This window comes from Symphodus melops (assembly GCF_947650265.1).
Source record: "Symphodus melops genome assembly, chromosome: 19".
Taxonomy (NCBI): domain Eukaryota; kingdom Metazoa; phylum Chordata; class Actinopteri; order Labriformes; family Labridae; genus Symphodus; species Symphodus melops.
This window is the reverse complement of record NC_136709.1, coordinates 5246303-5263050: the sequence shown is the minus strand read 5'-3', so window position 1 is coordinate 5263050 and position 16748 is coordinate 5246303. Positions and strand designations below refer to the sequence as shown.

General features: G+C 42.6%; 1 protein-coding gene across 6 annotated transcripts in view; it reads left to right on the top strand.

Moving 5' to 3' along the window:
• Positions 1-16748, top strand: part of ralgapa1 (Ral GTPase activating protein catalytic subunit alpha 1) — a 75021-nt gene that overhangs the window by 48044 nt on the left and 10229 nt on the right. For all 6 annotated transcript variants that reach the window (XM_079369299.1, XM_079369303.1, XM_079369301.1 and 3 more), the window contains 2 exons: positions 422-580; positions 2930-3057. In XM_079369299.1, the coding sequence (XP_079225425.1) occupies positions 422-580; positions 2930-3057 (287 nt within the window). The remainder of the gene's footprint in view (positions 1-421; positions 581-2929; positions 3058-16748) is intronic.

Genomic DNA, 16748 nt, shown 5'->3' with positions numbered 1-16748 from the left:
AGGCATCAAGGTTAATGACAGAGCTGTCGCCAGCCCTAACTGTAGCCTGCCGAGTGCACGTGAAACACACACACACACACACACACACACACACACACACACACACACACACTCAAACAGAATCACACTTGATCCCATCTGTCTTCCAGCCCATACTTTATCTCTCCACAGCTTCACTCTGTCTTCGTGTCCTCTCACCGTCTTTACACACTCACTCCATCACCCCAGGGCCACCTATAGCACACAAACACACAAAGTCAAAAGCCTCGGGGTTTATGATGGATACAGGCCACCTAGCCTCTGTCTGGTTGTGTGATTGGCTGTGTTGGCATTGACTTAGTTTGTGCTGTTCATGTTCCAAGAAAGACAAATGTCAGTTGCTCACTCCCTTTTTTGATCCTGTTAATTCCTCTTCTTCCAGCTGAGGCACCTGGGGAACGACGAGGTCCACATCGTTTGGTCAGAACATTCCAGAGACTACCGCCGCGGGATCATTCCCACTGAATTTGGAGACGTGTTGATCGTCATCTACCCCATGAAGAACCACATGTACTCCATCCACATACTCAAAAAACCAGAGGTACGAACAAACTTCAAATTCAAACCACCAGGTGTTTATACTTTGAAAGTCATTCGGTATCCTTTGCATTTCACTTGTTCCCCCCGAATTCTCATCATTGGGTCAAAATGGCTCTGAAAAAGCAGACATTTGAAGTCATCGTAATAAAAATACAGGAAGAAGATTCAGTCTCTTTCCTTTCTGATCCAGAGTAACTCTGCCAGCTGTTATGGAACTAAGCGCATTTGAGCAAAATCAGCCCATTAACAACTGTCTAAACATTCATGTTTCAAAGCAACCTCAGTAAGACAGACGTGAAAAGAAAAGCAAAAAAAATTCACATTAATATTTCACATGGCTTGTACACCATTAAGAATGCATGTTAAGGCCTTAAATTTAGTCTTTTTTGGCATGCGTGTGTGTTACAGTTTTTTGTGAATCTAGAGCTTGATGCACGTACAGTAATAAACAGAAGAACTAATGAAGTCAGATCTGTCAGTCCATCAAATTAAAGTGTCATCACATAGTTCATGCAACAGTTACAGATTTTCATTAAAAATATATCGATTATTAAACCTGTGCCAAATCCCCAAAAAGGTTCGAGCCAAATGGGGATACATTTGATTTAAAAAGAGAGGATTATCCTGATTGTAGAAGAAGGCTGGGTCCAGACTGTGGTTTAGGAAGGCAATGTCAATCAAAATTCAATTTAGTTTATACTGTAGATATATAATTAACACTTAACATAGAAGACAAAACAGACATTAGGGCTCTGTAAAGAAACGTTGAAGTAGATACATTTTGAGTTACTTTTGGTGGCTCCTGTGGACAAACTGTTTCAGTATGGAGCTGTTTAGAGCAGTAGTGAAGCAGATTTGGTCATCTATAAATGTCATTAGCTGGGTCAGGTTGATCTAATCCAGTTTTTTTTTTGTTTTTTTAAGGAGAACATTGAAATTGAATCATCCGGTCCTTGAAAGCAAAAGAAATAGATGTTTAAATGTGGCTCATTCTGCTTTAGATTAAACATTTAGAACAACTGGACCCTGTTTATAAAGTTAATTCTGAGGGAAGCTATGAACATGCAAAGTATCATGGGATGTGGTTGAAAGTTTCCAACTGGACTGCAGCGATATTCATTGAGATGGACAAACAATCCTTAAGAGCTTCTTGCCTTGAGTCGTGATGCTCTGGTTAATGTTTCAGTCTAAAACACACGGACATTAATACCACAGCACTGATAGCATAATTCCATTTCAAAGGACATCTAACACAATAAAATGCTGCTTTTTCTCTATGAGATAGATACCAAAGCACTAATAACATAACCTCGTTCTGTTTCATTCATTCTACAAGAAAAATATTGAGTTATAATAAATCCAAAAACAAGTTAGAGGAGATATTCTATGTGTTGTCGTCCTGAAAGCACTGTGTTCAGTCACAGAGCGCAGGACTCGGAGTCCTGGTTCTCCAAATCAATTCAATTAAAGCCTGACATTATTCTCTTTGGTGGATTCCACAAGCAAAGTAAAGAATCAAATCAGAAAACTCAATCAAATACTGTGTGGTTATAAAAACTGTTGTTTTAGTCGATGGTTGCGTCAGACTTTTGTTGTCTTGTATTTGGACCGATGAGGTCATACAATCCTGTCTCAATCTGGTATAACCCATCATATAAATAATGTTGTGGTAGACGTAGCCTTCGTAACATCTTTTGATTTTAAACGGTTGATCTCAAAAACATTTTATGTCTAGAACATTTCTTTTTTAAGGGACCGACTTGTCACTTCTCGGTTTGTTTGTTTTTTTCTCCTCCGCAGTTTAAGTGATATTCACTTTCGGTGTGCCAGTAAACTAATGATAAATATCAATAAAAGAAAGAAAGTACTTTGGTTTTAAGGGTTTATTTTGATTTCTGGCATCAGGCCGATGTTTGGGCTGGTTTTTATTAGCGTTTGGGCTTGTGTTGTTCCACAGACCTGGCGACCCTGATCGATGGGTGCACTGCTGTGCTAGCTGGAGTCAAACAGACAGCTTTCAAGATCAGACTGATTAGCACACACCACGATGGTTTAGATAGACTTTCACGTTTAATGCATAAAACAAATATAATTGGTGCGAACGACGCATTTCGCATTGTGGCATCGTTGTCAAGGAAGAGGGGAGCGGAGGAATCTGAATAATGCTGGTGTGCACAGGATCACTCTGGTCTTAAAAACACAAATTTACAGTATATAACAATCTATCACAAACTTTTCTTTTCTTTTTTAAACTTCTTTTTGTTTTTATGAACCTATCTGAGGATGTAGCATTGTGAATAACTGTCGGGTAGCTGATTCCCTGACTGACTGCATGTCTTTGTGTTTCTAGGTGCCATTCTTTGGTCCTCTGTTTGACGGGGCCGTTGTGGACATGAAGATTTTGCCAACCATGGTCCGAGCCACAGCTATTAATGCTAGTCGAGCGCTCAAATCCCTTATTCCCCTTTACCAAAACTTGTATCCTTTGAAAACAGTGTTCGGTGCCAAAAGGTAGGTCACAAACGTCCTCTTTTTTTATGCCCGTTGCCTTTATTCCTGAAGTGGACCAACTCCTCTTGGCCAACTTTTTGGAAAAAAAAGTTTTTTCTTAGCTTCTCTTCAGGTTCTGAGAGGATCCTTACCAGATATTGATACTAATCTTGTGGGCTCAAAATATCAATGCACCTGAATGTGCGAGCAAGAATGCTGGTTATAACCTGCTCAGGTGTTAAGAATAGTAAATCAATGTCTGGTAGCTTTCAGAGTATAACTGCTGCTGTGATTGAGCTGTATTTAGTTGGCTCTGAAGTGCAATACATCAAGTGTGTGTGCCTTGTACAAAGATGACACACGTGGTGTGTGTGTGTGTGTGTGCGTGCTCATCCGCGTGTGTGCAGGAAAGAAAGAGAAGCAGACAGACAGGTGTGTATACAGTCCGTCTGCCTGATCCGATGCGATGGTAGTTTGGTTGGAACAAGCCCAGCGGTCAATAAACATCGATGGCTCTCCTCTCCGACGCTGTGACTAAATGAGGGGCTGTGCTCTCTGCTCTCACGCACACTCACGACGGCACAGATACTGACGTGTGCACACTTCTACACAAACAGACAGAAGATCCCCTGTCTCTATCAGTTACATAGAGAGAGGCTCTTTAGAGGGACAGTACTGCAGATACATCCATGTAGACGCGCAGCCTTTGTGTACACACACACACACACACACACACGTGCAAATGCATATTTTGAGAGGCAAATAGTTCTGTTGGATCAAACTATACTTCTCACTAATCATTGGAATATCTTCTCCTCAGCACTATAACAATTTGATTCCTGAAGGATGTGGTCTTTGAGTCTTCCTGCTGTCTGTAAAACACATGAACAAAACTTCTTTTCCCAAGAGTGAGGGAGTGAGGTCTACCCTTTTCTTTTTCTAAGATCTCTTCACAGACTCTTCTCTCTGTTCTTTTATTTCCTTTACATGTGTAATTTTTTCACCGGGAATCTTTGTCTCCCCCCCTAACAGGAGCGTGTTCAGTTTTGGCTTTAGCATCCATCTGTCATTTAAACATTTGTAGCAGTGAGTTCCATCAGTAGCTCAGTCCGTAGGGACTGGGGTTGGACACCGGAGTGCTGTCGGTTCAAGTCACGATACGGGCCCGAAGCGAAGTTGGTCTGGTAGCTGGAGAGGTGCCAGACCACTTCTCGAGCACTGCTGATGTTCCCTTGAGCAAGGCACCGAACCCCCACCAGCTCAGGGGGCGCTTGCAATGCATTTCCACTGTCCTGTTTGTGCACGTGCCGCAGGCCTCCATGTGTGTGTTTAGAACACTTGTATAGTAAAGGTTCCTTATGTGTTATTATTGCTTTAAAGCTGCTTGTCTTTTTAACAAGTGTCTCAACCAGCACTCTGTTGTGTGCCTCTTTTTGAGACTGTAGCCAAGCTAACCTGCACCACTTCAGGGAGATTAAAGTGCCTTTTTTTGGGGGGGAACAAATGAAGTTACTCTTATTAGCACAATGGTACCTTGTTGACATTTTAGATTTTTAGGAAGAGAACTCTCGAGTTACGATGATCTACATGGTGCTAAGGGAAGCAGGCACAGATCTGAAATTACTCGGGTCATGTAAAAACCCATTTTATCCATCCAAAACATATTTCTGTTTCCTTGAGTTCTTAGAGACAAAAACATTTTCTCAGAATGATGCCGAGGGACAACCTGCTCGACCTCCTGAACCACTGTTCCCCGGGTAAATCTCCAGTCCACTAATGTCTTTTTTTCTCTCTCTCTGTCTCTCTCTCTCTCTCTCTCTCTCTCTCTCTCTCTCTCTCTCTCTCCTCCCCCCTCCCTCCCTCCCTCCCTCCCTCCTCCTTCATCTTTACATTCTCCTTCCAGTCCTCTCCACCTGTCCTCACCTCTCTTTGAATAGCTAACATGAGTGTTGGAGGAGCTGCTGTGCAGAACAGATGGAAGGAGCTCAGGGAGAAGTGGAGGGAAAGGGGGAGGTTGAAGAGGCCATTTTGCATTGCCACGTCCACTCAGCACGACAGACACTTAGAGATTGTTAGACTCAGTGTGAGACTGCAGCTCATAGCTAACACCCTCAACGCCCGTGTATGTTTGTGTGTGTGTGTGTGCACGTGCACCTTCTTGCACGCATTAAAGCCGTCGTGTCATTTGTGAGTGTGACTCCAGGGACCTTGGTTTTTATGTGTAGACATGTCGACATCTTCACATCTGTTTGTGCATTTTCCCACAATGTTGTGATGCCGTATCTTCAAATATGCATCTGTTTCTGCATGTACGTGTGTGATGATGCACACTTCCCCAGTGGCACACACGTGTGGTGCATGCTCGTCTCGAGGTGTTTGTGTGTGTCTGCGAGTGTCCTGGTGTGTATTGATTGGTGGTAGCAGCAGGTCGATGCCTCTGACAGGCTGAATTACAGTAATCAGTCATTATTGACTCCCCATCTCGGTGCCACACACACCTCTCTTCTTCTGTCTCTCCGCCCCTCCCTCCCTGCTCTGTCCCCTCCATCCCTCACTCCTTCCTTCTTTCTGTTTCTCTTGTCTTCTGTCTCTCCAATTCTTCATCTCCGTCTGAACGTCCGTTTGCGTCTTGTTGCCCTTTAATTTCTCCCTTCTGCTGTTTTATATCACTCAGTCCCCTTAAGCATCTTTTTCTCTGCCTCAATCTCTTCTTCTGTCTCTGTAGTTTCTCTCTTGTCTCTCTTAAGTTCCTTATCAGACTGCCTGTTTTTCGTCCGTGGTCTGTTTTTTATCTTTCATTCAGTTTTGCTTGTTCTTTATCGTCTTTAGCGGAGAGAAACTCTGCTATCACGATGCACTCTCAACCCTAAAGGGTTGATGGATGCTTAGGAAAAAAATGACGCATTAAAATTTGAAAGGTAAAAAGAGGCTCCTGTATTTACCCATTGATTGTGTTCCAGAGAAGCAGGATGAACAAGTGAATGTTTTGCAAAGAAAACAAAACAGTCGTCAGAAAAGTCATGACAGGCAGTGATCCTTATCTAAGCCAAGTGGCAATTGTTCCCTTGAAGCCAAGTACGAAAAACTGCAGTTATTTTTGTCCACTTGAGGCTGGCTGAAACGGAAAGCTCATTCCGTCTCATGTTTACAGCAGATAGAAACATCGCCAAAGAAAAAAAAACAGGCTCTGTCAGAATATGTAGTTTCTTCATTGGTAACAGTTATCAAGTGTTTTTACATCACTCATCTCATGTTGCGGTAAACATTTTAGAATTGTGAATACATGTGCAGAATTAGTTGAGTTAACTTTTTGGAAGATAGCAAAAGATTGATTAAAATTAAATTAAAAGTTTTTGAGATAGTACGTTGGGCTTTGTTGTTCTTCTTCAGAAACCAATGGGCGGGGGGGGGGGCATCAATCAGTGACCACATGACTAACTTTTGACACAACCGGCCGAGCACTCGATGACCAGATGTTGAGAATAGGTTTCCAAGAAAATGTATTGCACCAATGTGACCATGTGCACAAATGTCCTTTGCACTCATGTTCATTGCCTTATGAGACATACTGTAGATGTCTCATCAAGTCTTAAAGGTAGAGGATAGTGAGTGCCCTTATTTGTGCCTAAGCAGTAGACAGAATTTGCAACTTTACTTTTTAGTTTGCTGTCTTGGTTTTTGCTTTATGGATACCTACTGTAAAAAATAAAAAAAAAGAAGAAGCAATATTTATGCTACGTCCATCCATGTGATTGCAGGTAAGCCTGTCAGTCATACAAACATAAGAACATTACAAATAGCAGAACTAGCACACATGTAAAGATGTAAAATAAATGACCATGTCATCTATTTTGAATCTTCTTTTTAAATTTGAGATCTGGAGCCACAACTTCTTTATTTTAAAAGTTAATCCTACAGAGAATACAGTGAGCAAAGGGGCAGCAACACACATTCATTTCATGCAAAACCATTTACCACTTGCTCTAAATTATGAACAAACATCCCATCCATGCATCCGTACTTGTATGGGTGAGGTGCACTTGTGTGTCCGTCAAGAAGTGTGAAGACGCTTTCTGTCATCTGTGATTCTGATCCTGAGTGCTACTTTGTCACTGTAAGTGTCTTCTCACTGAAGCTAATAGGAATAGAGGATGCAGGAAGGCTAGCAGCGCAAAGTGTGTCAGTGTGTGCGTGCGTGTGTGTGTGTGTGTGTGTGTGCGTGTGTGTGTGCGTTAACTGGCATTTTTCTCTTCTTTCTTTTCCTGTCTCTCTTTCTGTCTCTCCACCTCCCTTTCTCTCTGTCTCCTGGCCCTCGGGGCGGTCCATCTGCCTTCTCTCTCTCTCTGATCTTTCATTCACCATGACTAGAGCCATCCAACAACACATACACACACACACACACACACACACAGAGTGCCAGGCTGCTGGGGCAGCTGTGTGTAAGCACAGCTCTATCTCACATATCAGCTCATTGCAGCAAGAAAAGCAATCCAAGACTCACAAACACACACACACACACACACACACACACACTTAAACACACACTGACTGTCCCTCTGTATATAGCCTTATCCACACATGTCACAATAATGTGTAACACACGATCACGCGGTCTTTAAACTTCTGGGATGACTCGAACACGCCTCAGTAAATCTGTGATCATTGTAGAGAAAGTCGATGTGTCGCGTCGTCGTTCGCCGTGGAATCCTTCTGTGATCTCAGAGATTTGAACACAGCGTGTCATGTGCTGGTGTTCCTGCTCTGTAAGCAGCAGCACAGCTCCTGAACCTCAGGACGACTTTGGCTTATATTTCAAAAAAAGAAGAAAAGTCAATTCCATACTTTATACGGTACCTGATAAAGGAGCTCGTTAAGAGGAACTGGACCACTCTGATTGGTCCGTTCACCAGAGAATAACATCATGACATAAAAACCTTGACAATGACCACCAATGACTCTACAAGGCCAAGTTCTCCTAGTTGTGATGTGAATGAATCCAAGAAACACTGTGTGACAGATCTTGATCTCGAGTCAACTGAACCGGACAGCGACTCTGTGTGCGTGCGTGCGTGTGTGTGTGAGTTTGAGAGGTATGTGATATGTTTTAGTGTGTGTACATGTTCATTAGTGGTTAGTGTAATTGTGTGTGTGTGTGTGTGTGTGTGTGTGTGTGTGTGTAACGGCAAACTGTGGCCATCCTCCATCTGCTCCTGGGTGATTGTTGTTCAGGGGAACAATGTTGGAGAGACGCTAAGCTGTAGCACACACAAGTTCCAGTGTGTGTGTGTGCGTGCGCGTGTGTGTAAATGTATGTTTGTGTGCATACATTTTCAGATGTATACCATCACTGCGTTTCCTGGTGTTTCTGTTGCTTGTGTATATGTTTCACTCTCCGGATTAGAGCTATTCAGTGTGTGTGTGTGTGTGTGTGTGTAGGGGGATATCCCCTCTAGTAGTTGATTGGCAGAGATAGCTGCACTGAGGCTGGGGTCAGCATATGGCTCACTGTGATAGCGATGCTGTGTTTTCAGTGCGTGTGTGTGTGTCGCTGCCTTTTTCCTTGCTTTCACACTCTGTTCCCAGTGAAATGATGGCAGCTCTGGGCATGTAGCGCTATTATCCCCCATATCCACACACACACACACACACACACACACACACACACATACAGACACACAAACTCACCCTCACCAAGAGCAGCCAAACGCCTAGCGGCCTGCCCGGCTTCTCTCTGCCAGCACCCACAATAGAGCCTATTGTCCCAGTGAGGCCACAATCTGCTGTGTGTGACAAGGAGTGTGTGTTCCTCACCGTGGTATAAAAGGTGAGGGCAAAACCTTACAATGTGAAGACGTTTTGTTATTGGTGAATCTGAAACGGGGTCATGTTATCCTTAACCTCCCCAGAGGCCGACTCTACCCATCACTTTAGAAGAAGCCCTTGGTTTGACATGAAAAGAAACCCGATTGGTGCCGGTCTGCAGGTCGCATGGATAGATGTTTGAAATGAACACATACACAGAAATCCTGAAAACAGTTACCAAAGATTTTTTTTTTTTTGCCTATGTGAATGCGAACCGCCACAAATGTTTCACCCCGGCTTTACGTGGACTGAAAGCAGCAGGTTAAAGAAGAGAAAAAATGTCAGGGTGATGATGTCATGAAACCAGTAAGTGACCGTTACGATTGACGTGTGTGTAACGAAGCAGCTTTAGAGCTCACCAGTCCGTTCTTCAGTCATGCACCTGCCACCATAGACTCCCCCCCCACCCCACACACACACACACACACACACACACACACACCCAAGCACGCACGCACTCACACCGTCTAACCGTAAAAACTTGTGTGAAGTGTGAATAACAGTTCTGGAAAATTTCAGGGAACGACTGTCCTCAAGTTCTCTTGAAATATTTCAGCGTGCATGTGTATTAAACGGATACAAATGTATCTTAATCTGATTTAAAAACCTTTTTTTTTTTAAATATCTACTTTCTAAGAATAAAGGACACGTGTAAACATAAAACAGTCTGAAATAGATTAACACAAACAAATATTTGCTGTTTCTTAAAGAAAACACAACCATCTGCAAAAAGTGCAACACGTAGACGGTTGTTTGATACGTTCAGGATTAGGTTAAGGCTCTGTAAGGAGATGAATATAAAGCCGTGTGTGAATGCACAAGGGGGGGAGGTGATTGTGTCTAATTGTTTCCCATCGTGTAGATAGAGGAAATGAAAAGGAAAAGGGGGAGGAGGAGGAGGAGGGGTCACATCTAATCTCTTTCACTTCTCCTCTCTGGGGAAACGACGGTGTTGAGTGCGTTTGCGTGTGAGATACTTTCACGATGTCAGTCCTCGTTGAACGCACATTCAAATCCCACAGTAACTGACACCTCGGAGTGTGAAGGCATACAGATTCTTTTGACGATTATGAGGCGTTGCAGAAATTGTGCTAAATTTAAAAAATGCACTGCACTGATTTAAAGGTTATTTCATGTTTAACTCTTCTTATTGAAAATAGACGGTATTAAATAAATGTTCCTTTAACAACACATGTGGAGACAAAAGTTCTGAATTCACTTGAGGTCCTGGTAGGATTGTCATTTGGGTTTTTTTTTTTTTGCTCTCCTGTATTTATGTCTTTCGAATAAGGGCAGAGTTTACCAGCATTATCTTTCGTTTAAGTTTTTTCATTCGTCTGAGTGACAAGTAGCAGGCTACGAAAGCTTTCAGAGGTGGAAGGAAAACCATTTTTTTCAAAGCAGTTGGGGGTAAAAAGATTGCTCTAATCAATGATTTTAAGTGTTGGGGGGTGTATTCCTAAATATTGTGCAGAAGAATCGTCGTCATAACACCACTCCATGATATAAAGTACACTGTTAAATCTGTATTATTGTCACAGGGAGTTAAATTTGAACCCGTTAATATTCCTGTCCCTGTAATTAAAGAGAGTGAGAATTTGAATATGAACGAAACATTTTCCCCCGGCAAAAGAAATTTGAGCTTCTTCTTCAAATTATGCTGCCAAAACCTCTACACACGTGTTCATAAGTCATTAAAACCGGAGGGACTGGGGCGCCGGATGGCCTCGCTGGCTTACGGCAGCAACCGTCGGTTCAAATCTGACCTCAGCTCTTTGCTGCATGCCATCCCTCGCTCTCTCTCCGGCCACAATGTTCAGTCCTATCCTGTGTAAAGGGAGTGAGAAGGAAAGGTATGGTTCACTGAGTGTGCTTCTGCGTGTGTTTGTGTGCACACGTGTGCGCCTTGTCCCAGAGAGCTGTGCAGACACATGAGTTGTAGCGATCAGCGGCTTGATCAGATCTGGTTGGAGCAGACCCCCCTCGGACTGGTAAACAAGCTAATCTTTGGCTTGAGTGTATACATGTCTGTGGGTGTAAATGTGTGAATGCACTTTGGAGCCGGGGTGTGTTGAATGTTGAGTGTTTTTGTGTGACAAGGTGTTTAAAATTCAGCGTGGGCTTTCACAGATGACCAAGAGCACGACACAGTGCCGCACATCAAGCTGTGAAACTCAAAGAGCAGCCTGAGAATTGGCTTTAAAGACACCGAAAGAAAAGTGCTCAGTGACGAGGGATGGGGATGCTGATCAATAAGCTGATGGACATACACGTGGCAAAATGATTAGAGCAGGGGGGTCCAGAGTGCGGCCCGGGGGCCATTTGGGGCCCTTGAGGGGACTTTTTGCGGCCCCCGACTTCAATCGAAGAATCAGAAGATTTTGGCGCGCAGCCTCGTTAAGATTTTCCAGTTCATTTATTAACTATAAAAATGAACCTTTGCATATATTTTTTTTGCAAACCAGCAGACTGTTGTTTAACCATTTAATAACCTGAGCTAAATACAGAAAGCTTTTAAAAAGAAAAAAACATTAACCACATTACAGACTTGATTCTGAGGGGGGGGGGGGGGGGACAAAGTTTGGACACCACTGGATTAGAGGAGCCCAGAATTAACTCTCAACCTAGAGAGTCATGTGTTATGATTAAGTTGATCTTCTGTTCTGTCCTTGCTTTTCCTGGTAAAAGAAGGTTCCGTCTAATATAAACACAAGCCTTCCCATCCTCCATCCGCTCTACATAAAGATTCACTCCGTCAATCATGTGTGATGGATTCGTTTCCACTGAATGTATCCTATCACACCTGTTAGTCTATATATTAAATCAAAGTCAGACTCAGGTTTGGTAGTCTTCGGTTGCTCATAAAGAAGAAGGGTCCCTTCGTCCAATCACAAACTGGCTCTCTGTGCAGACTGGCTGTTTCCTGTTGTTTCAGAAGGTGGATCTTTACTTTTTGCAAACGGTGCCTTTCTCTTCCTCTGTGTTCTTTCTTCTCTATGTTATCCTGGTACTTGGTGCGTTTTGTCTACAGGGATTCAGTGTCCCAATGGCTCTAAACATTAGTCTCTGAGAGCTTCAGCCAGAAGTTCAAAGTTGTTAGATCTGATTGGCCATTCTTGAATCTACGCAGGAATGTACCGTACACCACTATGCCAGTGTTTTTCATTTGTCTCTTCCTCATGTCGGCTTTGAGTTGGGGAAAAGAGCTTCACGTTTTTCTGCTGCTCGCTTTGCATGGAACATTCTGAAGATTTTGTAGTTTGTTTCATTCTTACCACTACTGTCAGTGTTAGTTTAAAATGTTCTGAATGGGAGGCCGACAGAACGTTGTCTTGACGTTGAACAGAGCACCACATATGAAAGGATTTCATAGTTGTCATGTCTTCTTTCATAAATATACTAATGGTTCATATAATATGTGATGTATGTGTGAGTGGGAAATGAATTTTATTTAAGTGTTGTTCCAGCCTGCAGATATAGGAACAGGATCTGTCTCCCTAATCAGAGAATTATTATGGCCTCTGTGACACTAACACCCATGTTCTGTGTGTGTCCGTTAAATCACGCTTGTAATAGTGCTGCAGCTTTAGGGCTGCCCTGGGAGGATGGTCTGTGTGCGTGTGCGTGTGTGTTAGACACGTCAAAGAGTGAAATACTGGGGTGACAAGGGGCCAATTAATGTAGCACGTCTGCTTTTCTCCATGGTCTGTGTTTCTGCATTGGGTTAAAGAGCAGATGAATCGGGGTAAATACGTGTGTGTGTGTGTGTGTGTGTGTGTGTGTGTGTGTGTGTGTGTGTGTGTGTGTGTGTGTGTGTGTGTGTGTGTGTGTGTGTGTGTGTGTGTGTGTGTGTGTGTGTGTGTGTGTGTGTGTGTGTGTGTGTGTGTGTGTGTGTGTGTGTGTGTGTGTGTGTGTGTGTGTGTGTGTGTACATTGGTCCCTAGCAATCAGAAGTGCATTAGACCCACCAATCTCTGTCCTCATCTTGAGCCTATGTGGACACACAAACACACACACACTCTCTTAATGAAATCACAAAGCCTCCATATCTTTTGCTATCACAGAAAGATATAAAACCATTAGCTTGTTCCTTTGGGCATGAAGACACACACCGCACACACTCACACAGACAAGCACAGGTTTATCATTACACGCTGTAAAGCTTTTCCAATTGTATTATCCCTCTGATGTCCTTCTCTCTGTTGTCTGTTCCAATGCCCTGGGTGCAGAGGACAGATAGGGTGGGTGTGGGTGAGTGTTTTTGTATCTGAGATGCAAAGTAAGATTGTGTGTGTGTGTGTGTGGTGTCAGGGGAGTGTGAAGTTGTTTTTTACCCTTTAAATATAATTCTTTTTTTACGTCTTATAATAAACACTCAAACAGAAATAATGATACGATTAAAGTTGTTGCAACGGGAGTATCGATTGTTTCCCAACAACGTGTCCATCCTCAGGATCTGTTGAAGTAGGCACCAGACATGTCACAGAACAAAAACGGTCCGTATATTCATGTTTTCATGCGCTCATGTTTCATTCACTTTTCATGAATTAATGCACACCCTGTAGCCAATAGGGAGAGAGTATTCAGCCAGAACCTGGTATACATGTTTTTCATTCGACCAGTCTAATTTCTGTGTGGTTTGTTGACTTGGCAGAGAGCAGGAAACCATTCATTAAGACTTGCAGATAAAAAGAGCGAATTCCGAGAACTATGAAGTATGGCAGATTTGATTTTATTCCTATCGTGATGCACTGCATCCGAAATCTGATAAAGTCAGTTCATATCCAGCATGGAGATTCATCGCTTGTGAAAAAGTAGTAAAACACAAGTGCTATTGTTCAATTCAATTAAAAAAACTTTATTTGTCACCGGGGGGGGAAGTCATTGTTGCACCGGGCTCTACTCCTCTGTGTACAGAAACTGTATTATAACACACTCTAACATGCACCACTTCACTGCTGTAAACACTTACACTGGTAATAGTCCTCAGCAAATGCAAAACGTTTTTACTGATAACATTGTTTAATTTTACAATTGCTATATGAACTGTGATGATGAACAACAAGCCACCTGCTGTAACTTCAGTAAGTAGGCCCAGCTGCTGTTCCTCATTTACAGAATACCTGTAGCCGACGAAAAACAAAGGAAATAGTTTTGAATTCTTCCCACTTTACTGTAAGTTATATATGTTCAGAGATATGTTGTTTTGTAAAATACTTTATCATCAGAGTTGATCCTATGCATTTTGATGTAAAGCTACATTCAATCACCTTCATAATCTAAAAAAGATATTGACACCATGTTCTACAATCAAATATGGCCACACACACACACACACACACACACACACACACACACACACACCCACACCCCAACACACACACACACACACACACACACACACACCCCCACACCCCAACACACACACACACACACACACACACACACACACACACACACACCCCAACACACACACACACACACACACTTTTCGCAGCGGTGGGCCCTGCTCCTAATGCGCTAACAAGCTCCCTTTCTCCTCCCCTCGTCTCCTCTCCTCCTCCTGCCTCCATCACTCTGAAGTGATCGCAGGAGTCAGAACACCGCCACAATGAACTGCGCTGCAGGAGAGCGAGGGAGAGAAAGGGATGGAGAAGACACGAACACTTCACTCTGTCCTCTTTTTTTTTTCAGCTATGCACAAGAAAATGAGTTTCTGACTCGATACAAAAGAGCCATTTTATCCGCGCCCCCCCCCCTCCCCTTTCCGTCCCCTGTCTGCCTCTCTCCCCTCTGCTTTCTCCTTCTTTCTCCCTCTTTCTTTCCCCCCTCTCTTTTCATTCTCAATATGAGAGATATTTTCTGCTAATGTCTTAACAAGAGAAGCCATCTGAAATTCAATTACAGTGAATTCATACAGTCGACTGCTGTTTGTTGAAGGGAGGGATGAAGGTGTGAAAGGCAATGCAAGTATATTTTCTGTGACCTTTCGCTGGTCTCTACTTTTTCAAAGAGGTCGTTATTTTATGCAGCTGCCACATATAAGACACTAAAATAAATTAAAATGAGGAATCAAGCAAAAAGTACATCACTCAGTTAGAGCGATAAAAGAAAAGGTGACGTGACTGAAAGTTCAAGAAATGCTGCCATATATAAACGATAAAAATGAGTCTTCCATCTCAAAGAAAATATTTAGCTAAACTGAAAAAATTAAACAGACAGGAGACACATTTATAAAAATAAAATGTCGAAAAAATGTAGTTAATTTATTGAGAATGTTCCCTTTTAAATTATTTTATAAAAGCAAGTGAAATAGTTTATATTTTTGGCAACAACGACAGCAAATCATAATTCAGTTAGACCTTTTAAATGGTGAAAAGAAATAAGGAACCTCTACACTGTTTATGATGCTCAGTGATGTTTGCTCCATTTACTGCTCAAATAAAAAAATAAAAAAGAAGTTGTACTCCTCTACAGTTGCACATCTCAGGTCCTAACCATACACTCGACATGAATATGGACAACAGGTCTCCATCTCCTTCCGTTGTACAGAAGAGAAGCCAAACGACCCCAGCGATGGGCGTTAACAGAACATACACAACAGGGATCTATTATTCACGTCCCGCTTCTTCTGCTTACTGAAGCACACATTAAAATTACTGATAGAAATTCAAAGATCCCTCAGGTCCGTACGGCAGAGACCATTCTTTTTTAAAGATTTTATTTTTGGCCTTTTGCCTTTTATTATAGAGGAAAGTGAATAGAGGCGGAAATTGGGGAGAGACATGCAGGAAAGGAGCCACAGGCCGGACGTGAACCCGGGCCGCCCTCGTGACGACGGTAGCCTCAATACATGGGGACGCGCGCACGGCAGGGACCATTCTTGCGTTAGTTTGACGCAGACACTCTGGTAATGGAAAGTTGAATGTTTGTTCTCGCTATTCCTCCATCACTCTGCTAATCCAGTAAGAACACACAGTGCCTTGACTGGTCAGTGCATTTTTAGCTGCAAAAGGGGGACAAACACAATACTGAGCCGGTGGTCGGTGGGAAGCAATGTGAAGACTGATCAAGAAATCATGATATATCAATTTAAATGTGTAAAAAGATTCACACCAGTACTCTGAAAAAGGAATCGTGATAATATGGACAGAAACTAAAAGAAGAGAGAGACACTGTGTGCCAATATTGTAAGAAGACGGAGAACTACACAAACAGCACAACCAACATGATTCAGCGTTTTTTTCAACAACACAATGACAAGATCCAATCAGCTCCCCTTGTTGAGAGAAAAAAAAACATTAAAAGGCCAAATAGCACTGACAAGCTGGTAAAGGAATCTGTTTCAGTCATAATTACTCTTCAGTCTCATTTCATAAAAAGGAATTGTGAGTATCGTAACGTGAATCATATCGTATCCTGAGTTAGGCGCATCATTTAAGCAATGATAGCGCCACACAACCCGACTGATGCCGAGTGATATTACAAGTGTTGTTCATGTAGTGTAAGTCCAGTTGTATCTTCAGAGGTCTAATCAATAGGAGTGATTCCAGACACCTGTGCAGCCTTGAAAAGTTCCACATAAAACCAGATAGTACTGATTATGTAAAAGTTTGGTATCAAGAGAGTCCCACATCTCTCTCCTCACATAATCCCTTCCTAGTTGGACGCCTGGTGTTTGTGAGAGAGCGACATCAGGCCACAGGCGGACACCCCCACTGGGAGAAATAAAGAGGGAGCGAGATATAAAGGAGCCAGACAAAGAAAAAGTGAAGAAAAGTAAAGTGATAGTTCTCATTTATCTCAGCAGTGGAACCA